Below are 25,205 nucleotides of genomic sequence, written 5' to 3'. Positions count from 1 at the left end.
AAACATCAAGAACTCAATCCAGGTTGTGGGCCTGGAAGACACACTATTTTTCCAGAATTTTCAGAATGCTAACTACATGATGTAACTTCTGTGGTGTTTGTACTATACTGTATTGGGAAGGGGATGGAAAGAGAGGGTGAGTCTTGGAGAAGAATTCTATCCTATATTAATATTTTTTTTTGCATTTCCCACAATTCTTTGTACTAGTCAGGCTATAAAACTCATGAGTTGAATGATCAAATGACTCAGTGGATGAATGACTCAGTACAGTGCATTCCTGAGAACAAGCTCCAAACACCATCGGGAGCCACCAGAGAGGAGGGACGGCAGACCCCTAGCCTGCCACTAACTTCAGTAACAGTCCCCTTACATCATTTGTTTTTCATATTAAATTATCCTTAAGTATTCTTTTGGGGAAAATCATGTTTTTATGGCTAGCAAAGTTTTTGTTTTTCAGTTGTAGTTTAGTTTACATTGCTTCAAAACTCATTTTCTCATTTTTGATAATTAACAAAATTCAGTTGGATCTAGTTATTTTTCTAAAATGAAGGCTAATATGGTGATTCTTTTAGGTGAATCTGTGTCTGATTTTTCCACTTGATAGCTACATTTGTATCCAATAGATTACTTATCTTTCAATTTAGAGTTATAATAAGCTTACTTTGTATTTCTTACCTTTTTATGAGGATAAAATGAGAGAATATATGTTAAAAAAGAACAAAATGCATAAAATGATGTAAAATATTAGAATAATTATTACTTGTTTGTTGTTAGATAGTTCATTATCATCAGTTTGTTTGTTTGTTTTTGAGACAGAGTCTCACTATGTCACCCTCAGTAGAGTGCTGTGGCATCACAGCTCACGGCAACCTCAAACTCTTAGGCTCAAGCGATTCTCTTGCCTCAACCTCCCAAGTAGCTAGGACTACAGGTGCCCACCACAACACTTGGCTATTTTTTGTTGTTGTCATTGTTGTTTAGCAGGCCCAAGCCGGGCTGGAACCCACCAGCCCAGGTGTGTGTGGCCAGTGCCCTACCCACTGAGCCATGGTGCCAAGCCTATCAGTTATTTTTAAATTTATTTCTCTCTTCTGTGGTGCCGTGTATACGCCATGTCCTCCTCAGGTGATTTCTATCTATTCACTAATCTTAATTTATATAAAAAAAATTTTTTAAAAAGCTTCGTTTTTGAATTAGAAAGAAAAATTTTCTGACTATGGTGTACCCCAAAGTCATTATCTAAAGGATCTAGACTTCTGATTCACATCATGTCACAGAATTGTACCCTCTAGCCCTGAATCTAGAAATGTAGAATGTAGCATAAATATAAAAATATAGACTACAAAATATGTAAGTATAAAAATATTACCAAAAATCCTGTAAAAATACAGATTTTCCTGGGTCTTAGGTGGCCTGTAACAGAACTGAGGGAGGAAAGCATTTTTACCTAAACATACAGCCATAGGCTTGGAATCAAGCATCACAGTGAAATATTCATTCATTTGATCTCATTTGCTTTACCAGCATTTATTGAATGTCTAATAGAGGCAGGCCCTGTACTAGAGGCTATGGTTTCAAATGAAATAGATAGAGGCTCACCCCTTGAATTGCTAATAATCTAGAAAGAAGAAATGAAATATATAAACTGCAATAAACCCAGAACTGTTTGATAAGGGCTAAAAATAGTATTGTTACCAAGTATTAAGGAAACACAATGGAAATAATGACTAACTCTTCCCAGGGGATAGGGAGAGGCTGCAAGAAAGAACAGCATTTGATCTTGGTACAGAATGTTTTTATTTAAATAAGAAAAGGGCATCTCCAGATAGAATAGACAACACTAGTTCACACTAGTGAAGATGCTATAGATTAAAAAAACACAGCATACTGGAGACAATGTGAAAATTAGAACACATCTTTTGAAAAATAGTTTGGCAGATTGTTTCAAGATCTATAAAAACACTTATGTCAGATTGTTTCATCATCTATAAAAACATTTATGTCTTTAGTCTAGTAATACCACTTATGGGGTTTATGCTATGAGAAAAATATAAAGAAAAAGTGTTATTGATAATAAACAGAATACAAAATAGAAATAGGTCCATTATCTTTAAGATACAGAATACTTATATAAATTAACATACATCCGTTTGATTATTCTATTGCTGCTATAATAATCATGAATATTCCAAAACAAGATGGAAAATGCATTGGCCATCACATAACAAATAAAATGGAACAAAACTACATCTTTATTATTACATATAAAATTATGTTCATACACAGAGAAGAAATGGAGAAGAATTTCAAGTGACAAAACAACAGCATCATTAGCATCACATAAAATTTTGTCAAGGCAGTGGGATTGTGTGCCACTAACTAATCATTAACTAATTCAACTAATACTTATTAACCATTTCATATGTGCTAGAAGCACTACTGGACCCTCCAGTTGAAAAGATAAGTTTACTTAATAAATTTTTAAAAATGCAAAGAAAAGCACTGGTACACCTCAATGTTTTGGTAAAATAATTTAATGTCTTTTAAGACCCACCCTGAATGCAGTCTTTTCCAGGAAATCTTTTCATTATCTATCCATCTCATCATTCCTAATCTCATTCTGGATTTATCACCGTTCCATCCTCCAAAATAAAAGCCATGTGTTTTATGATCAGATTGCATTATTTAGTATATCCAGGGCTGGTGTCACAGTCAGCAGGGTGATGGAGACTCCAATTCTTGACTATATGTACATAGGAGAGTGTGTCTCAAAATAAGATCTAAATCAACCCACATCAGAATCACCTGGAGTACGTGCTCACCATGGGACAGGCAATCTTTTACCCTCATCCCTTGAAATTATAATTCAGTAGATTGTGGTGGGGTCAGAAACGTCACACTTTTAACAAGCATCCTACTTCTTAGGTCTCTTAAATTTTGGAAACCACTGATGTAAAATATAAAGTCTACGAGAAGTAAGTGCATCTCCTGCTATATTTGATCTTAGCACATTGTACTTCTATGAGTGTTCATTTGAAACTTCTGTTCACTGATTTTCTTACATGTTATATTCTAGTCCAAGCTGAGCTTTGTTCCCAGCTCAGGTTTCAAGGTTTTCACAATTAACACCTTGACTCCATGTGAATCTTGTATGTGTTTCCGTGTGCTCACGCATTCGTGCATAGACTCTGCGGCCTTCTGTGGAGGTGTCTTGTCTACGTCATTCTTCTTGCTTAAATAAGTATCATTTTGTGTCCTCTTCCTCTCTACCACCTAAGAAAACCTCTCAGTACAAATGAATTCCGAGGATATGCAAAATGGTCCTGCCTTGATACCTGTACATTTGTGGTTTCTAATTACAGCAGTGAGGTAGGGACCAATTCCGCCAAGTGCTGTGTCTATTTGTGGGTATAAAAGTGTCATCCTACTTTAAATGCTATTATTTGCACATTTTGTCTATGCACATTAATCTTCTTGCTCAAAAATATTTTCAGCTACAATATTTTTACTTCGTAAAGTCCAATTTAGGAAACTAGCCTTAATGGATGGCTCTAAATCACCTGTATTCTCATTTTCTGCTGTGAAGCTGTTCTCTGTCCCAATTTACCACTACTCTTACCACCTTTTCTTTTTATCCAAAAAAAAAGGGGGGCTCATTTCTGTTCATTAGAAATATTGTTGAGATGGCTTTTTTCAGAATAAGAATTCTGAATTTGAAACTCTAATATGATCCAAGGTTCTTGAAGTATGAAGATGGAGAGTGCTTAATGCAGACCCTTGAGATCCATCTGAGTCAGAATGAGAATTTGTCTCTAGGGAAGGGCCCAGAACATGTTTAACATGTTCCTTGGTGAATCTTCTGTATAATGAACTTTGAGACAAGTATTCTAGAGCACTAGGGACAGTTATGATTTGGAAAAAGCATTCAGTGTGTACTCAGTAGACTTTCAGTTGCTAGCTTTATGGAAATATATATGTATATACACACATATTTAATATATATATACACATACATGCATATATTATATATACACACACATACACAGACATATATTTAATCCCTCTGAATCTCAATTTCTCTACTTTTAACATTGATAAAATAATTTTGTTATACTATTATTAAGATTATATAAGACCATGTTTTTTTCCTCTTTGCTTTTTAAAAATAATGTGTACCTAGAGAAATACTCAGTGTAAAAAAGTAAAACCAACAAGAATACAGTGGCAAGGAAAAATAAATCTTAAGATTATGTGGAACTTTACTCATTTAGACATTAATTCTCTTCCTATGTTTCATCCATCCTTGCACTAGTAATTAAGGGGAGGTGAGTAGTAAGTACTCCGTGGCTTCAAACTATTCCTGCCATTATCAGGCAAAAAAGCAGAAAATAATAAAAGACTAAGACAGTGCACAGTGATTTTTCACCACTTCCATTTTTCTCTTCTCTTAAATCAATGAAAATGGTCTCATATGTTTTCCTAGACTATAGTCTGTTAGCTGGAGCTTACTTTCTGCCAAATGTCTTACAAGTCATCCATGCATCCCAATCCCCATTCATCATGACTAGGGTACAAATGTATAGGAGAATTTGCATTTTTAAAAATCTTCAAAAGCCGCTCAAATTCTTCTGAAAAAAATGTTTCATTTTGTAATTGTGTTTCATTACCTATAAAACAGTCATTGGAATATTTTGGAGGATCATTCTCTCCCTGATAGCAAAGGCTTTCACTGCCTTATTCCAGCCTCAGTCCAGGCGGGAGAAGGCTTTGGAGCTTTTTGCTGTCTGTGTTTTGACATTAACTTTTCCCCTTCCTCTAGATCTTAATCATTGTTGATAATTATGGTGTTTTATGAAAGCTTCCTCAAACCTGCCAGTATTATTGTTCATTCATTGATTAGAATGGTAAAGATTGCCACTCTCATTTGATTTAAACCAAGTTATTTAACCTCTGTGCATTAAAATCCATCATCTATAAAATGAAGGAGTTAGACTAGTCAAGGTGGAAAACCTCCTAAAGTTATAAAAATCTATCTAGTTTTAAGAGACTTATAATGTGTAATGTTCCTCCACACCAAAGAGTATGTAATAATATCCATGGATGTGTCACTATTTTTTTATGACCCCAAACTCTCTTTTTTATGGCTCCTCCCACCCTTTCTCTCTTCTCGCCTTCAGTACCATCCTTGCCCACCAACTTCTTTTCTGCAATATTTCCATGTCATCAAGAGCATTTGACTTGAACCTGTTCAGATGTCCTAATGTTCTAGGTGGCTCTGTATCTGAGCTTTGCCGCACTGATCCTGACCACCACAGACTCGGAAGAGTGGTAATTGGTATGACTGGGGTCTCAGGAAGGGAAACCCCTATGGCTATTACCAGAAACCTTACCAACGGATAGAAAGATTTGCTGGGAGCCTGAGGATAAGAACTACAGACAGTTTCCAAGGGCAGATGGTAGCACTCTGTTCCCTCCATAAGCTGTGATGTGATGGTCCAAGATGAGATCTGCTTGCTATCTTGTGTACAAGCTTGCCTTGTGGCTAAGTAGCCTGAAAACTGTAATCCGAAGGTCACAAAAGCCTGATCTTCTTCATATATTTCTCTCAACTGGCCAACCTTGGTCTCTGTAAATACTGTCTCTTCTGGACACATCTTTAAAAGTACAAATATCATGTGGAGGTTGCATAAAGACCTTAAGTTACAAGAATTGTTAATTTCAATATGATCAACTTCTCACTTTGTTTAAATAAAAACAAGTCTGAAGAACAGACTACTTGACCTATCAACACTATTTTAGCAAATTGGCCCTAATCTTTCTAACACACTTCTGCTATTGGCTTCCAGGTCACTCCCGTATGAGTGATGACCTCATCCATTTGGCGTTTCTTCCTCTTCCCTGTAACTAATTAACTCTGGAGAGACTCAGAGCTCAGTTCTTAGTTCTCTTCTCTTCGCCCTTTAAAGTTTCTTTTGTACCACTTTATAACACAGCGTATCCTAAAAGTCGCCATTCATACCTACAGACCTAGGGAAAATGTGAAATTGTAGCTAAATTGTAGCTTTAAGTACAAAATGTTCATTACAAAATTTTAGAAAATATTTATGTGTTTATGTTATACACATAAAAGTATTAAAATACGAAATATAAAATATGAGTTTGTTAATTTTTCCTATTACTAGAAACCTATGAAACATCCTATATAGACTTTATAATACACAGTATGTTTGTAACCTTGTCCTTAAAGAAGGTGGAAAAGCTAACATTTAAAATGTGGTTTCTCTATCTTGGCACTATTGCCATTTGGAGGCAGATAACGCTTTGAGGTGGGGGTTGTGCTGAACATTGTAGAATGATTAGCAGCTTCTGTGGCCACCATCCACTAGGAACCAGTTCATTCTCTAGTTATGATGACCATGAATTATGAACATTATAATGACCATGAATCTCTGGACATTGTCACATGTCCCCTAGGATAGGAGAATCACCCCATTGAAATTTTTATATAAAACAGAAAATCCTTTAATAATGAAAATTATTACTGTTTGACTTAATTTGGTCAATTCTTTTTTCTTTTTAAAGTTTATATCTCTTAAGGTTGTAGGAATCTGAACAACAACAAAAGTCAACAATAGAATCTCTAAGCCAATTTTGAGTTTTGATTGACATAAGCTTGTGCCAGGTAGGAAACACAAGAAAATTGACTGTTTTTCTTTAGCCCTGAACCATTATTAGTTAAAAACCAATGTATGTTATTTTGCATTTGAAGCAGTATTAAATTAAGATTCAAGTTTTGCTCTGCCACTTCTTTCTAATTATATGCAGCTTAAAAAAAAAACAAAAAACATGAAGGGGTTAATTTGGCCAAGTCTTAGACAAATCATTTACTTCTCAACCCTTCACATTCCTACCTCTAAGAATCAGAGATAATTTAGGTGAAGTGTCATCATAAATTGTAAACATTTTAATACATGTAAGGTTGTACGATTATGTTCAGCGAGAGAACTGGAAGTTATATAGGACATGGAGGTCTTCAGCAAAGACCACCAGAACCTGTATTTAATATCTCTTCCTGCCTACTCCTATTTTCATTGCATGAAAAAAGCTGACTACCGGGCGGCTCCTGTGGCTCAGTGAGTAGGGCGCTGGTCTCATATGCCGGAGGTGGCGGTTTCAAACCCAGCCCCAGCCAAAAAAAAAAACCACAAAAAAAAAAAAAAAGCTGACTACCTTTCCCATTATTACCCCTTCTCTCTTCTCAATATCTTCCCTCAAAATATCTACCAGTCTTGTTCTTCTAAACTAAATGACCATAGATACCATTATTTTAATTAATTAATTTTAAATTACAAAAGTAATACATCGACTTGATGGGGGAAAATGGACAAAATGGTGTGTAACAAAACTAGTCCCACTTTTGAAATCAGTTCTTTCCCTCAGATTCAGCCACAAAATTTACTTTATGTATAAAACCATCTGTGTATACAGGTGTGTGTGTGTCCTGAGTATAGCCTATAAACAATTTAAACATTATACCTTTAATTTTTATTCATATAACATGTCTTAGAAATCTCTTCATATAAGCACCTATGAATTTACTACTATACAGCTATATTGTATAGCTGAAGATTTTTTTGGCTATGAGGCTATACCATAATTTATCAGATCACTTGATTATCAGTGGCTATGTAGGTGGTTTTTAGTTTGGGGCTCTTACAGTGCCGCAATGACCAGGTTTAATGTTGAGGTTTAATTTTTTCTTTTTTTTTTTGATTAGAAGTGCTCTGATCCTTAATCTTTTTTTTTAAAGGAATAATTTTGATGGTTGAGAATTATGTTATCATTGAATAAATATAGGCCAAATAAAGCACAAGACACTGTAACACCTTTTAAAAATTGAAAAATGCTTTATTATTGTCTGATAGTCAATATTAAATAAATGTAGGGGGAAATATGCAAAAAGAAAAAGAGCTTAACAGGGTTCAGTCTTTCAGGGCATGTTCAAAAATAGTTGCAAAGACAAAAAGAGCTTTGGAATTTTACCATTCTAATGTTTACTTGCAATTTTCTTGTGAGGCACACCTATCGGTTTCTTCAGAGATTCTTTTTTTTTTCTTTCTTTTTTTTTTACACATATTCATTTATTTATTTTTTAATTGTTGGAGATTCATTGCGGGTTCAGAGAACCAGGTTACATTGATTGCATTTGTTAGGTAAAGTTCCTCTTACAATTGTGTCTCTCCCCCAAAGGGTGTGTCACACACCAAGACCCCCCAGCCCCCTCCCTCCTTCCTCTCTCTGCTGTTCCCTTCTCCCATCCCGCTCTCTCCTTTCCTCTCTCTGCCCTTCCCTTTCCCCACCCCCTCTCTCCTTCCCTTTCTTAGAAGTTGTTAGAATCAATCTTTTAAAATGCACGGATGTCATTAAAACAGGGCAAGGATAAGCAATGAAGAAAAGTGCCTGGGTACTTTTTCTTACATATATTTTATTCCTGAATTTTTTTCTGGGTTGTTTTTGAGCTTTTTAAAATCTCCATAATACTGTCATCCTAAACAGACCCTGGTGTCATCACTTACAACCAACCCTGTCAGGCCGTCTATATAATCATCTCAGTTACCTTGAAGACTTGTGCAACATATCTTTTATTACAGTATGATCAATGGAAGCAGATGTGTTTAGGGATATATTTCCATATGGTATTCCAGATGTGGAATCTTTGCTTACCAAATAATTATTGTAAATTTCAGGAAAAAAGGCAACAAATAAATATGTACTTCCATCACTAGATAACAACTATTCTCCAGGCTTTGGGAAACAGGATGTGCATCTTTTGGTGCTTGTTTCTTTTATTTTCAATGATTGAAAAAATGACATATTTATTGGGACTTAAATTGTCTTTAAAGAGGAACCGTTCTACTTGACAAAAAAGAATAAGAATGTAGTTCTTAATGCCGCATAATTGCCTTTATAAAAGCATCCCATAAAAAATACTCATTATAAACACAGCATTCAAAAAATGTCATTCATTAACTTGGAAATAAAATTATAATTACAATTACAAAGCTTTGAGGAGTTTCCGCTAGGAGGGCTGCATGCTGTTTGCACGGTGTAGGGCTTCTCCTTTAAAATTAGGCTAAAACATGAAAATCATCTCAAGAGAAACATAAGAGTTTAAGGACGGGGGAGGGCGGTTAAAAAATAGTTTTTCCCTCCTACAATCATATTGGATTAAAAGTAATATAGAAAAAATTCCCTGTGCGTGAAAACAGACCTTTGTTTTGATCAGGGGTTCAGAGGGAGGTCCGTCTCCCCAAGCAGTCCCAGTGAGGGAGCAAAGGCAATTGCAGCCACTGCTAGACTTCTTGAGCGGGGCGCGGGCTGGGCTGGGCACCAGCAGCCTGGTCAACTGCGCACGGAACTGCAGCAGCCCTCCCTGCGGCAGCGCGGCGGCCATTGGCTCCTCGGAGACACGTGACTGATAGAGGCTCCTGTGTGTCTGTCTCGCCCATCTGTGTGCAGGGCACTGATAGGCCAGGCTGATGCGCAGGCAATTTATCATCCTGATCTCCCACTGAGTCAGGGAGCTCTCCTGTCACCAGTATTGATTTCAGAGGATGGACTAAATTTCCTAGGATTTCCATTAAGAATTAAGAAAAAAGCTCTAAGCACGCAGGGTAGCCAGACAGACATGGATATGAGATGGCACTGTGAAAACTCGCAGGTAGCTTCTTCTCTCAGCCGCTGCTGAGCACAGCTTAGATCTGCAGCATGCAGGGTTTAAGATGCCAGAAGCCTGAGAACAATAATGATGAAAATAAGAATAAACTCATTGGGATAAATTAATGTTTAAGATTTTTATTAAAATATTTTTTTTGCAGATTGCATGTCAAATTTATGCACGTTCTCTATGAAATGTGGAAAGGTTGTTTTAAATTTTAAAATGTCCTTAAACCCTGAGCATGGTTGCTTTTAGTTTTGTCTGCTGCTTTTTGTGAGCTTCAGAGGCTTTAAAGCATGCTTGTGGCAAAAACAACAAAAACTTGTGTGTGTGTTTGTGTGTGTACGTGCATATATATATATGTCTCTGTACGTATTAACTTCAAGTAAAAGCATGAATAAACGCTGCTGTTTCAATACTTGCCAGACTGCTTTATTATTGTTGATGAGTTGGTGAAAATTTTGCTTGAATATGCTTAGATTCTGACCATGCATGCTTTTGCGACAGAGTGGAATTTTTATGAGAATTTGTAAAGTTGGAAGGTCTGAATTAAATGCATGTTTGGTACCAGAGAAAATATATTAGTAGTCAATGATTAAATCTGATTAACTAATGGAAATATTTCATGGTACAATTTCAGTGACATTTATGCTAGTTAATTTTACCTATTGAAAAAAATGCACGTCTGGGGTAATGGAAGTGTTTATACTTTTGAAATATTAGTTTTGATTATTTCCTCAATAGTAAGGCTTTAATTTTTAAAAATGCCTCCCAGATGAAAGAACTAAAATCTTTTTTCTTTTTTTCTTTTTTAATTTTAACCTAGGAGAGGATTCTAAAAAGCTGCTGTTTGTGTATGTGGGAGGTCATGTGCATGTTTCTGTGTGAGTGAATTCCTTGGGGGATTGTTTAATACCCTATACTAGCTGGTCCTTGTTTTAAAGAAGAACAAAAAAATGCCTTGGCATTCAAACATTCCCTAGGCCCGTGGGCATTAGAGCTAGTGAAAGTAAGAGTATAGCCAGATGGGATTGGCATGCTTGGCAGTGATTGGAGACAATAGGTGGGGGTGGAGCAGATGGAGGACAGAAGGGATTGCATACCAGAAAGAGAAGGGGGAACCGGAGGGGAAGAGTGTGTTTAATAGTGAAGGCAGCCTGGCTTCTCTCTACAAGGAACTTCTGATTGCCTCTTCCTTTAATTATGAGACCGAATGTCATGCTTGGAGTGACAACTATTTTCTATTAAATTTAGACAGCCCTGCTTCATAAATTAGGAAAGAAATTTCATGAATAGAAGTTGTATTACCAGATGATGAGCGGTGTGTTGTTCACTTGTTATTATTTGTAACCTTTTCCTCTTTGCCATGTACAGGAAAACTAGGAAGGGGGATTCAGATTAAGCTATAATATTACTTGAGTTGGTGGCATCTAAATATAAATATGGCAATTAACTTCTAAACTTGTTTACCAGACTTTGAATTATTCAACCATTTATAGGGTTTCCTAATTTATATTCCCCAATTAGGATTTAAATTCTGAAAATAGTAAGAGCCCATGCTACCTAATAGACTATTATTTTACTTGTGGCTTTTAAATAGAGCTCATTTCTAGAATGACTTTGAAATGTTTTATGTGAGTATGTGTTGATATTATCGTGAAGCCTGGGAGCTTGACCAATGCCCAGTTTGAATTCTGAAATGAAATTAACTCTCAGCATCCTTCATTAAGCCTTCTGTCACCATCAGCACCCGGAGAAGCAGGCATAGCATTTACACAAAGAAGTCACAGAACTGAGGGGGATGAAAATTAACATAGTTCTAAATTCGGTCATCGTAGTGACTCTTAAAAAAATTCTGGTTGAACTCAGATACAATTTTCAGCCCTAAGTGCAAATGTATTTGACCTAAATCGTGTTGCTAAAAATGCACCAGTAAAACACAGATGTCAAATGTTTAAATGCACATCTTTTGGTGTGTGGGTCAGTCACTGGTATGGTGGATGCTATGAATGGGTAGACCCATTCTCCAAAGGAAATTTTGTCATGGTGCATGTCTCTTTTGACTGACTTTTTAAACCTTGGCTTGTCCAGGAATTATGGCCTAGACAAAAAGATGAAAGATGAAAATTTTTACCTTTGGAACTTTGAGGTAAATGAAAGATCTTTTACTCAGATCATTTATACTAATTTTCCTAGAGTTGAAGAAAGAATCCAATTTCTTATCATTTTTCAGGTGTTTCCCTTCATGTCCCATCTTGAGAAATTAATGGAGAAAATTCACTAAGCAGCAAAATGCACCTAATTTGACAAATTCCTTCTAATATTGTTTGAAAGAGAGTCTGCTGAGGGAACTGTTGGCAGACATTTGTATTTTTGAAGGTTGGCTGCTGTTCATAAAGCAGAATGACCCAGTGATAAAGGATACATATTTTCATTGACTTTGAAAGGCAATCAAAATTGCCTTGTACACTAACAGCCACATTCTCCTTGTGGAGAATGAAAGGATTAAATGTGTGATGACAATAGTATTTGGGCTATTGATAGAAATTTTTGAGTAAGATATTTTTTTTTCTTTATTTTTTTTTATATTTCATTTTATTTTTTTTTATTAAATCATAGCTGTGTACATCAATATGATCATGGGGCATCATACACTTGTTTCATAGAATATTTGACACATTTTCATCTCATTAGTTGACATAGCCCTCCTGGCATCATCCTAGTTACTTTGTCAAGACATTTACATTCCACATTTGCCAAGGCTCACATGTACCTTTGTAAGATGCACCACATGTGTGATCCTTTCAATCTCCCTCCCTCTACCCACATCCCGCCTCCCTCCCCACGCTTTCCCCCTTCCCCCTGTTCTTAGGTTGAAACTTGGTTATAGCTTCATGTAAAGGTCCTAAGTTAGTTTCATAGTAGGGGTGAATACATTGGATATTTTTTCTTCCATGCTTGAGACACTTTACTGAGAAGAATATGTTCCAGCTCCATCCATGTAAACATGAAGGAGGTAAAGTCTCCATCTTTCTTTAAGGCTGCATAGTATTCCATGGTGTACATATACCACCAGAAATGTTGGCGTGGATGTGGAGAAAAGGGAACACTTTTGCACTGCTGGTGGGAATGCAAACTAATACATTCCTTTTGGAAAGATATATGGAGAACACTTAGAGATCTAAAAATAGATCTCCCATTCAATCCTGTAATTCCTCTGCTGGGCATATACCCAGAAGACCAAAAACCACATCATAACAAAGATATTTGTACCAGAATCTTTATTGCAGCCCTATTCATAATTGCTAAGTCATGGAAGAAACCCAAGTGCCCATCGATCCACGAATGGATTAATAAATTGTGATATATGTACACCGTGGAATACTATGAGTAAGATATTAATCAGGGAAATGGTTACATATTTGCAAATGAATTAGTGACATATCCTTGCATATTAAAGATGTTTGGGGTAGTTATGATGAAATGGTACTGTCTGTGTGCCTTCCATATGCTTCTTTAATTTATGAAACGTGCTTATCCCACAGCATCTGGGTACATTTATAAACTACAGGTGCAATCAATTAAAAATATGGTAGATGCAGCAAGCAGAATGGTAATTGTTGGGAAAAGCCCTTTTTAGCTTAGACTTTTTAGTTTTCAAATGTAAAAAGCATTTAACCAAGGATTTTAGACCTTTGTCTCTGTGAAGTTTAAAGATGTCGAGAACTCAGCCTATGCTATGTCCATTTGGAAAATGACTCATTTGAAAGTATTTTATCCTTCAAAATTAGTGCTCTTAAATCCAGTATTATGATTACTAGCAATAGGAATAATGACTAATAATAGTGAATATGTAATGATACTTAGACCAAGTGGTGCTTTGTATTATTAAGTCTTCTCTTCCACCTCCCATTCCTCCTACTCCTGGTGTTTTCTTTCTCTGCTGCTTTACCTGTGATTTATGGACTCAAATACCTATAGATAGAAAAAAATGGAATTTATCTTGCTGCAGAACTCAAGATTATTAAATACAAACCATAAGCCATGTATAGCTTAGGAGTTATATAATGACATTGTGTTCTGCTTTCCATCTTCTTTAGCATTTGAATTTTTTTATATATACTGAAGTAACCAATATTGACCCAGAAAGATTGATTTTACTTTTCTGCTATCTTATTGACACTTACTTGACATTGGTATTTGAATCTCCTGAAGGTTTCCTTCCTTCATCACTCTGCCATACAGAATGGAGCTAAGCACAATATTGTGGACTAGGTGGGCAATTTCCTACTATGGGATAATTGGAGAGAGTCAGAGACTCTCTATAAATCCACGGATATCTCTAGAATCCATTCAAGACAGTATGAGTTTAAACCAACAACTATAAAAAGCAAAAATATATGTGAGATATTTTCTATTTTTGTGTCATAAATTGTGTGATTATCACTGCACATTTTCATTTGCACCTAAAATTTCCGTTTTATTTGAATTCACTCAGCTAACCATTAGGAACTATCTCAGAACTATTTTCCCAAAATCAATGAAATAACTTCTATTTCAATGTAGTGCTGTATATTTTTTGACCTGAAGATTAAGCCACAATTTAATTATTTTCTTGGAAAAAATGTTTCAAATACTGTTTTCCCAAAACTATAATGTAATGTGTCTTACTATAAAGTCTCCCTTACTCTAAATATTCATAGCTTTATAGAAACAAACCATGTATAATGATGGAAATGACTCGAATAGTACTTTAGGGAGCCAAAATGAATCTATCCCTAGAAGAAATCAACACTGAAGTCTGTACATTCTCACCTTATTTTTACTGCTTTTTCATTAAAACATAATGGGTCTTATAGGGAACCACAATCTTGTCTCTAAGCCTGTTTTAGATTTTAGATAAAAAAATATGATTATGTAAGTTCACAGCCTAAATTTAATAGTAAATTCATGATTAAAGTGAGAGTTTAATGGGATGGGTAAATACCATCATGTGGTTGACTTCATAGTTTTCAAATCAAAACTCTTCTACAGATAATTAAGGATAAAATTCCTTCCCATTCAATCATCTGGTGAAGTAAATTTACTTACAATGAAATAATACTTTATATGCAAATGTATAGATTATATATATAAGACAAAAATGTGTATGTAATAAAGCATATACACAAACCTAAGCTTGCATTTATGACCACAAAACACTATTTCATTGTAAGATCGAAATTTTACATTGAATTTTGATTTCTGTTTTTTAAAACATCTCCTTATTTTGGAATCATGTAAGGATAGCCTCAGGAATCAATTCTCAATTCCCTATGTGTGAACTGTCTACATAATAGATTATCTTCCATGATTAGATCTGTTTTCTGGACTGCTTACCCTCAATAGGCTTAAAAACCACTGTTTCAATCACATACGGTGGCTTCCTCCATTAGCACAGCTAGATTTAAGTGGCTCACCTATCCATTAGGTTTATAATAAGACTATAATGTTCTCAAAGTCTAACGTATTGTGTATATGAAATGTGTGCCTACTTGTATAGAAAACATTGCTAAATATTTAGATTCTAAATAATGTTTTAAAAAAAACATATAACAAGCCAAAAATTTGGGAGGAATAGGGTATTCTTGGATTTGCCAAGAATTTTCTAAGCCTTCAAGGAGTGTATCGTCTCTTTGCAGAATGTTGAAAATTATAATAATATACAAGCAATTACTGAGCACCATATCAGTGTTATATAAGTTGTTAAAATAGCTATTGGTGTATTGATTTATACCAGAACTTAGCTAGATGTCATGGGTGACTCAAAGGAAATTGAGGCAGTCAGGTGGAAAATAAGTCCAGTTGAGGAGTCAGGACAAGCACAAATAAAGCTAGAGTACTGAACGCTGAACTATGTCACTCTATAGCATGAATTAATGGACATATATTTGCTGATCGTCTACTAAACTTTTTATGGTAGCGTAGAGAAAGTTCTATGTGGCTTAAAAAGAAGCATTAATGTTATGTTGCTGTATATTCTTTGTGTTGGTTCAAGCAGATCTTTTATCCAGTCATAAAAGAAAAAGTCATGCAAAATCAGGTCAAATCAGATGGGCATATCCATTAATTCTAACAGTAGCCTGAGTAACAACAAGGTACTTTGAAGGGCGCGGGCGATATTTAACTATTAACCAAGGTCCCAAATCGCTTACCTCAAAATCAGTCAAGGGAGTTATTTCTTGTCCTACATATTGTCAGGACAACATATTGACTTTAAAGCTAGTTTTCATGTTTTGTGAATAATAAAAGTATTGCAAAGCGTGCACAACTTTTTAATTTAAAAACCATCTGCAAATTTAGTTTGTATTCATTCTCTTTATTCACTAAAATTAGCCATTGTTGCTAAGTGTTTTCCATTAAAAAACAAGAAATTGGTTTCCTTTTAGTGATGGGATGATTTGAAATATTGAGTCATTTTTTTAATAGTAAATTAGATGCTTTTGTATAACTATCTCAGGCCTTGAGTGTATAATTTAGTGTTCTTGTAAATAACTACAGCAATAATTCTCAGTATGTCTGATTCTACTTCCTTCTCTATCTCTTGATTTGCTTTTCTTTTTGGTGTGATGGGGTGGGTAGGTGAGTGTGAGTGAGTATAAAAAGTAAGCAAAGATCTGGCCATAGGTGAAAAATTTTTGAATAAATGATAACAATTATGTAAATAGTCTACTCATTTTACTGGAGTGGTTATCAATACTATTATTTCATCAATAAGTAGTTTAAAATGTGGATCATTCTTTAAAACTGACTGAAATCATACCTAGGTATAAAATATTGAACTGAATAGTCATTGATTGCTTTACAAAATCTTAACCCAGAGGTTAGTAAGCTGAGGTTGCTATTTAAAGGCATCTATTGCAATAAGGATTTCATAGACTCCTGACTTTCTAGATTTCCACAGAGCCAGTGGGGTTTCAATTGTAAGAGGGGTTGTCTTTTTAAACAGAAAGGTACTGATGCAGTAACAAAGTAAACACTGACTTTAGCCCATCTCACTCCACCTAGCAATTCCTAAGTGATGTATCAACTCTTAGCAGTACTTTAGGAAGAAATATGGAGGTTTAAATTGATGAGATTAAGTGGAAAAGTATATGCTTGGTTTATTTGAAACTCTAGCATGGGAGGACATTTTCAAAGACATGCTATCCAGACAAGGATAATACTTATTTTATGTCTGTAAATAAAACAAAAAGAGGACAGATTTATAGGCTACTTTTTATGGTTGTGGTTGGATTTCTTTTCCTTTGGGATGAGTCGAAATCATTTTTTAAGAGAATATTTTTGCAAAATACTATAGTTTTGCCAATTTATATGTAATATGTACCATTTGATCTGATCAGTGTATTTTATTTTTAAATATTTGGGAATAGGTTGAAATTATAGAAATGCTGTAAACATATTCTATTTACTTATTATTATTTTTAAAGACAGATTCTCTGACCCAGACTACAGTGTAGAGACCTGATCATAGCTCACTATAACTTTGAATTCCTGGGCTCAAGTGATGTTCCTTTCTCAGCCTTTCAAGTAGATAACAGTACACATGGCATCACAGTTGGCTAATTTTTACCTTTTTAGTAGAGTTGGGCTCTCACTATATTGCCCAGGCTGGTCTCAAACTCTTGACCTCAAGCAATCCTCCTGCCTCAGCCTCCTGTAATATTGCGATTACAGACATGAACCTTTGCCCTCAGCTGTAAACATATTTTAGAGAGTTTTTCTTCATTTGTTTTTCCCTAATGTTAATATCTAATCATTGTACATTTGTCAATACTAAAAAATTAACTTTTGATTGATTTTTTTTTAATTCTTTTGTCATTGATGCCACTGGCAGTTATCACACTACTTTTGGGAAGTTTCAATGTTGCTTGTTTTGATTCCCACGGATTACTTAAGAAAACCCTCCTCATTGGGCTACTCTAGAGTTTTCTGCTCAGAAACATTCAATCAAATATTTTAGTAGTAAAAAAATGAATAGAAAATCAGTTCTTTGAACCAGTTTATTCCCTTCCCATCCTCTTCCACATCAGCTTTATTCTAGAATTGGTCACAGAATCTCTTTTCTCTTTTTGGTTTTCTGGGGAAATCTGTACAATTCCCAGTCCAGAATTCTTCTAGACTTCAGATCTACCCTTACAACTACTATAAAATCACCTAAAATTCACCATTTCCTGAAGTGCACAGGTTATTTTTTGGAGCTTATCTAATTTTACAAGTTTTTAATTGATTTATGTGAATAAATTATACTAGAGAAAATTCTATGTCTACTGGTGTGATGAAGACTTTCAAGTCTTCAAGTACTTGAATTTACAAATACTTCATCTCCCATTTGTAAGGTGAGGGCTTTGTAGCTCTATTACTTCCTGACTTTAGAATGTGAATAAATGTGAGTTTCTTTTTTTTAAAAAAAAAAAAAAGTCTATAAAAAAGTGATCTTAGAAATATTGATTGCTTTTCATTTTGTTGAATCATCTCATCTGAATTGGCATCTGAGATTTTCTTATGGAATTTTTCTTTTGAAGATAGTGCAAGAATAATTCAGTCATGGCTATTGCTAATTAGGGAGACAGCTCCTTTTTCTATTTTCATACTGAAGGATACAGAAGCCCATTCAAAAGTAAAGCTGGTAGATTTCAAATAATTGGCAATTTAGAATTCTAGAAATTCACAATGAAAAGGAACAGTTCTTTTCATCTTGCCAAATAAGGAAAATTTTTGTAGTATATGTCACACAAAGCAAGCAGACTTATGTGACAACAAAGACATAGGGCTATATACTGCCTGTTGTTCTCCTCGGGCTCCAAACCTTCTACTTTTGCTAACTTGAAATTAACATAAATATATTTTTCATAAAATGAATTTCGAAAGAGCAAAAGTTTTCATTGTTAGCAAAAATATTTTTTAGCATGTGTAAAGAAACTGATTCCATCTCTGGTGCTTCTAATATGAATCCAGTGGTGTAGTATCATAAGCTACATCTACTAAATAATTGCCTGCATGAATGATATACTTATTTTGTGTTATTTTTAGGCCTTAGCAATATTTTGCAGAGCTGTATGCTCTGGAGTAAAAAGTCCTTCATCCTCAAATAAGATTCTCCTCTAAGAAATAAAGTATTCTGTGGCTTCTAGTGGAAGAGGAAAGAGTGGTGAAAAAAGCAATTGACCAAAAAAGATGAGGAGAAAAATCTTATCACTAATAAAGATTTGTGGAAAAATAAATGTTAAAAATGCCAAATGAGATCCTGCAAGGATAAGACTTTCTAAGCATTTTTCTATCAGTGTGAACAAGAAAGTGATTCTATATTGAGAACAAAAGGTTAGGTGTATAGGACAAATTATTTTCATAGATGTTCACAATGTGTATTGAAAAACTAATAAAGCTTGTAAGTATCCATAGTATAATATAGTAGTTGGAAATTTTTAGCAGGAAAATATGATTCTTAGACTAAAAAATAAGTGTTCTTATTTCAACTCTTCTTAATATATGGAAAGTATAGAAATTGCATTTATTTTTTTGAATTTGTTGTCAGAATCTAAAAAGAAACTATTTACCTCCTACCTGGATTCATTGTATGCTCTGAGAAACCAGCAGTTTGGGTATAAATGAGTATGAACAGTGGAGGGTTAGCTTATAATCTTATAGTATTAGATTTGACTTCCAGATCACAATTAGCTTAAAACATGTCAACTTTAAAGCATTCCTCAGACCCTACAAAGCTTTAGAATCATTGTGCCTGAATGGGTGTTGGGAGAGAGATGAAGGGCAAAATGTCGTGAGGTGTGGTGTCACAACTTCTCAGCCAGCTCTTTTCCTGAGGGCCACATGATACACAGGCCTGGGTCCATTCAAACAGCCCTAGAACATATAACCAGTTTATCACCTATTGTGTCCTCCTGGTCAAGTCACCTGTTACATATTTTATTCTTTCTGAATTTAATTTTTAATTTATTTGTGATAGTTATCGGTACATAATAGTTGTATATATTCCCAGTGTGCATGATACACTGTTTTGATACAGGCAGACAGTGTGTACATATCTAATCAGGGTAACTGGCGTATCCATCACCTCTAATTCCATCCACGTTGTTGTGAATAGAAGAATTTCATTCTTTTTTATGGCTGGGAATAATTTCTCTCACCATTTTCAGTGTGCTATATAACAGAATTCGCTCTAGGGAAAGTATTCATGGGTACTGAAAGAGCTTTATCATGTAACTCAACATTCTTACATCATTTTAGTTTAAGTGATTGAGAAACTGTCTCGGTTTGTTTTATTCTGTTTTGTTCGGTGGGAGATGTTCAAGGATGGGGGAAAATCCTCTTTGGGACATTTTCTTTGTCTTAAGGTTTGCTGTGTACAGGGAGTAAAGCCTTTTGCTTCTTCTTTTGTTTGTTTGTTTGTTTGTTTGTTTGTTAAGCTCTTTTTTAAACTACTGAAGTCAAGACATATTTCCCATGTCCCTGGGTAGGAGCTTTCTTCCACTTTCCTAAGTCTTAAAAGTTCTATCCCAGGCTTTGCATATAAAATGGACCTACAACCCTGTACTGAGCCAGCTCGGGTGAAGAAACATTTTTCTTTTCCTTTCTCCTTTTTTTGGTTCATTCTCTTTGTTAATCATGTCCTGTTTGTTTGGCCTCTTTTATTCTATTTTGCCATGGAAAGGAAATATACTGAACACAAGGAAAAGCAATTGAAAGGAAAAGACATGGAAAGGAAATACACTGAGCGCACTGTATTCTTAGATAAACAAGAGCAGTGCGTGAGTTTTAGGCAGGAAAGTGAGAGAACACATTGTAGAGGTCCTAACTGGACAGAAACAATAGTGTCCTTGGGATATAAATATTGAAAATTTAAATTGTAGTGAATCCCTGACTTTTGGTTCTTAATTCTATCAGTTTTGTTTTATTTGTATTTTAATTTTCTCTTTTAAATCAAATGCATAGTTTTGGTTGTTGAAATTGTTATGTACGTGTATAATGTCTCCTTAGGATTGACTATTCAGGGATAAGTGACAGAAAAGTAGACAAAAAATGATGTCCATGGAAATAACGTGTCACGTGACAATAACCCTACCCTAAATAATGGTGAAATAGTCAATATTGTAATTAAGTTACACTCAGTAGTTATTCCAGGTAGCAAGTACCACTCTTAGTTGAAAATGACTGGTTTAGAACTAATAAATTTCTGTCCATTGATGAAAGTTAGTTAACCTCTCTCAGCAAGCCATTTCATGAAATAGAACATTATTATACTTATGTATGTATCATTTATGTAGTTCTAAAACACCCTACTTTGACATGATTGTAGATTCACAGAAAAGAAGATGCAAAGGAAGACCAGGGGAAACACCTACCCTTCATTCAGCCTTCTCACCAGTTAACACCGTGCTGAAGTATAGTCGAATATTACAACTAGAGTGTTGATATTGTTATAAAGCGTAGCGCTTACTCAAATGTCACCAGTGTGCACGCACTCATTTGTGTGTGTGTGCACGTGTGTACCTGTGTAGAGCCATGCAATTTTATCACAGGTGTAGCCTCTTGTAACCACCACCACAGTTGAGACACTTAACTATGTCATTACCACAGGACCCCTTGTATAATCTTTGCTTATTACATCGGACTATATTGGGATGAGAATGATCTGTATTTGCCCTAGGCTCCTGGGTTAAATAACTGATAGAACTCCTGGTAAAACCTGAGATTACCATGTCCTGTCTTAGACCAGTTTAAGACCTCATCTAGTTCATTCTTAATTTACAAAGTAGTTAATCATTTAGCAAGCTTAGTGGTAAGAGATTCGATGCAAACAAAATTTTGTAGTAGTAAAGTGTGCCTATTTCATCACAAATCTGGAATTTTTAAAAATCCTGATGCTGTAATTCTATTACTGGATACAAATGGGTTAAGGGAACTTTACAGTAAATGGAAGCATTGGGTTAGTAAGATTAGTATTTAGACGAAGCATCTATTGTTTCCTAAGAACTCAGCCTGGTTTCTAAGGGGCAAGGAGAAGGTTTGTATCTATAAGGATGCACAGAGATTGAGCTACAAATTAAATAATTAAAACTCTTCACCAAGAAAACTGAGTACCTTCTCCCTCCCCTTCATACACAAACACATCATATATTTTTTTAGAGACAAGGTCTAATTGTGTTGCCCAGTCTGGACTCAAACTCTTGGACTCAAGCAATCCTCCTGCTTCAGCCTCAGGAATAGCCGGGGTTGAAGATATCTGACACTATGCCTGGCCACATTAGATAATTTAAGAATCATTTTTCCCTTCCGGTTTGCAGTTAATGCTTATTATAATCAGTTACCACTTATAAAATTATTAGAGTGAGAGTCATGGGGGAAAATCAGGAACTGGCATGTCAGAGCACATGGTTTGATTCACTCATCTCTTCCATATCCATTTTGGAAGTAGTTTTGATGCTATTCACCTTTTGGAATAAATCTGGTTATAAAAGAGTAGAACAGAATTTATTTGGAAAGGGTGTGGAGCTAAAGATTTTCCCACTATATCAGCATCAGAAATTAGAGATGGAAGGAGCCCATTAGCTGACTTGTCCTATTTTCATAGAAATTTCAGTGAATTGTTTTTCAAAAGTCCTAATCTATTTTTGTTTATAATAAATGGGAACTCAATACAGATTCTTGCTAGAACTCAAAACTGCTGATTGTTGTGTTTTCTGGGTTGTTTTTCTTTTTAGAACCTCTTGACAGTTTGCACAGCTAATTACTGTGTTCTCATTTGTTTAATTCCAGCACGGCTATGGGCTTTTTAAAATGGGGGTAAAGGAAGAGGAGGACAACTGCAGTTTTCAAGTACATCAACAAGCTGTTTCGGAAAGGAGAGTGGGGGTAGAGAAGATGGTGATGTGTGTGTGCCGTGTGTGTGTGTTGGAAGAGGGGTCAAAGTTAAAGCAGCACAGTGTGTTTTAAAGTGAGTTTTTAAAGTGAGTGAATCAAAGTGAGTGCTAGAGTTTGGTAGCTAACAATGCTTTTTGAAGGGTTTTATCCAGAAACCAAATACAGGAGATAGTGGGGTTCCCCGTGGGCTCATTTTATGTAGGGCACTCTATATTATGATGAATCATTTGCAGCAAAAGTTTTTGCTAGGAAAACTGAATCATATACACTCTCAGAAATCCAGCTTTTACTTACTGGTGAGTGAATTCAAAAGAAAAGGTTTAATTTATGTAGTTACTAATTTCACATGAAAGATACCTTGAGATTTTGAAGAGAATTTGTTAATAATTATTTCCTGTACCAAATGGATAGCTTTAAAGCGTACCAATTTCAGTGTTGTGTGGATTCCATTTGCAGGGAAAAGAATACTTTTGACAGGAATTATGGCCTTGTTGTCAATGAGTCTTGAGTCCCTTGTACAGGTTTGGGAATTTAGAAGCATTAACCAAACCTTTTAGGAACAGCTGAGGTAGTGATGTGAGGCAAATGGTACCTTTCACATGTCTTTTTGCTGGTATTGGGGGTGCAAGGATTTTGGGGGGTAGGTGGGATTGAGTCAATGAATGGACTTGCATGTTTTCACTTTCTGTCCTGTACTGTAAGATGTAAATTTTTGAAAATGTCCCCCACAATTCATTAGAGTGAAAATTGCCTTTAATACATTATCCCTAAATAATTATCCTGCTTCTTAAAGGATGTCAATTTTCTATGAGGAAATAAATGTGAATTTCATAGAAAATTTTTACAGCTAATTCATATTGAGAGAACAAACTCTGTGTGTGCAACAACGGTGAAAATGATTATTGTTGAATCATGTGTACAGCTTCTCTTAGTGCAGCCAAACCAGTGAGATTAGCCCGCGAAGAGCAGATAATGAATGAATGGTGCCCTACATTTGCATAAATAAATGGTATTTTGTGATTTCTTATTGCTATAAGTGACAGAGACAGTTATTCTCAAACCTTTCAAGACACAATGAATGACAAACATTGTGTGCATAGTTATTTCAACCTCCATATATGAACTTGGTTGAATTCTTGAGTGCTAAGATGAAACTCATACACATTCTTGCAAACCACTGCCATAGCAACATACTTAAAATTTTCAAGGTTGTCTCCCTTGAGTTTGCACCTGCAGTTAGCTTATTATGGAAAAGAAAAGAAGGCTTTCCAACTTGAAAATGCTTTGGAAGTGTTGGGAGTATTTTTTGAAATAAAGTGAAGTTTAAAAGTTGAAAAGCAAGATATAACATTCAGGGGAAAAAGTACATTTTCATTGTTCATGAAATATTTTTCCCCTTCCTACTTCGCAATACTCTAGGCAAGGGAAAATGTGGGTAGTCTACCTCTTATAGTTATTAGGATACTGGGGTTCTTCCCACTTTAATGAGAAACATATAACTTCCTGGTAATCTAGAGATAACATATATGCATGTCTTGTAAAATAAGAAGGAAGGTGATAATAGCCAAGAATTAGTGCTTATTATGTATCAAGAACAGTGTTAAGTGTATCATCTGTCAAGATTTTCTTCATTCTTACAACCGTACTGCAGAGATTGGTTAATGCATCCCTCCCTGTTACAAATGAGAGATGAAGTAAATCACCCAAGTTCTAGTAGCTCCAAATACTACAAACCGTGAGTGTATCTCACTCCAGTGACAATGCACTGGATCCCTGGGAACAGTGATCCCATACCCTGCAGCAGGACTCCTCAATTTGTCAAGCTAACAGCTGGTCCTAGGAAACCGAAAGATGCTATGATGGATAGCATCTTTCAATCTGTTCAGTAAATCACTCACTCTGAGTAAATATAGCCAGACTCCTGCATGGCTGCATCAAGTTCTGTCTAATAAGTATAAGGTGATGTAACTCTCAGTGTTCCAGGCAGCCAGGTGATCAAAGAAACCTTTGCTTAATCTCCCTCTCCCTCCCAGGTCACTCAGTGGAACACAAAAGAAGGCTGGCTTCTGTTGGCTAGACATGGAAAATAGAAGTTGAGATATTTGGAATCCAGTTTCAATAAGGTTTTGGATTCAATGAAATAAAATAAGCCCATATGACAGTTATTATCGTGGAACTATTTACTGGAAGAGTCACTTAAAAATAAATGTACTCTCTTCACAGAGAACTTTGCATTTGGAAGACGCTAACAATCTTGTGTATTTTAAGCCATGAGCCTTGACTCAGCACTCGAAAGCACCTGGGTTTTCTTATGTGAGAACTTTCCCTGATGTCTCTGACACTCTTTCCCTGATAGCCAATTTCTTATTTCTTGAGATAGGTAGATAAGCTTAGTATCTGAAGTTCCAGCTCAAAGCAGACCTGAAGCAGCAAATTGGAAGAGAAAAGCATTCTAGAGAGACTGATCAGAGAGAAAAACTTGTACAGACTCAAAGTTAAAAGAGCAGTTTGGGGACCTGTGTAACAGAGATGGTGATAGTCTTTGGAATCTGAAATCACTCCTGTGTCG

General features: G+C 35.4%; 1 protein-coding gene across 23 annotated transcripts in view; it reads left to right on the top strand.

Annotated features, from left to right (window-relative positions):
* The window catches only part of NRXN1 (neurexin 1), a 1,108,798-nt gene that overhangs the window by 1,044,243 nt on the left and 39,350 nt on the right, over nucleotides 1–25,205 (top strand). The window contains exon 1 of one of the 23 annotated variants that reach the window (XM_053587983.1): nucleotides 9,498–9,721. The exons of 21 other annotated variants lie outside the window; for them this stretch is intronic. In XM_053587983.1, the coding sequence (XP_053443958.1) occupies nucleotides 9,689–9,721 (33 nt within the window). In that variant the 5' untranslated portion in view covers nucleotides 9,498–9,688. Of the gene's footprint in view, nucleotides 1–9,497; nucleotides 9,722–25,205 lie in introns of those variants that run through there. One more of the 23 variants, XM_053587984.1, reaches the window with a different exon arrangement.

The sequence above is a fragment of the Nycticebus coucang genome, chromosome 4 (genome assembly GCF_027406575.1).
Source record: "Nycticebus coucang isolate mNycCou1 chromosome 4, mNycCou1.pri, whole genome shotgun sequence".
Classification (NCBI taxonomy): domain Eukaryota; kingdom Metazoa; phylum Chordata; class Mammalia; order Primates; family Lorisidae; genus Nycticebus; species Nycticebus coucang.
The sequence above is the reverse complement of the archived record's forward strand: the minus strand, read 5'-3'. Positions and strand labels throughout refer to the sequence as shown.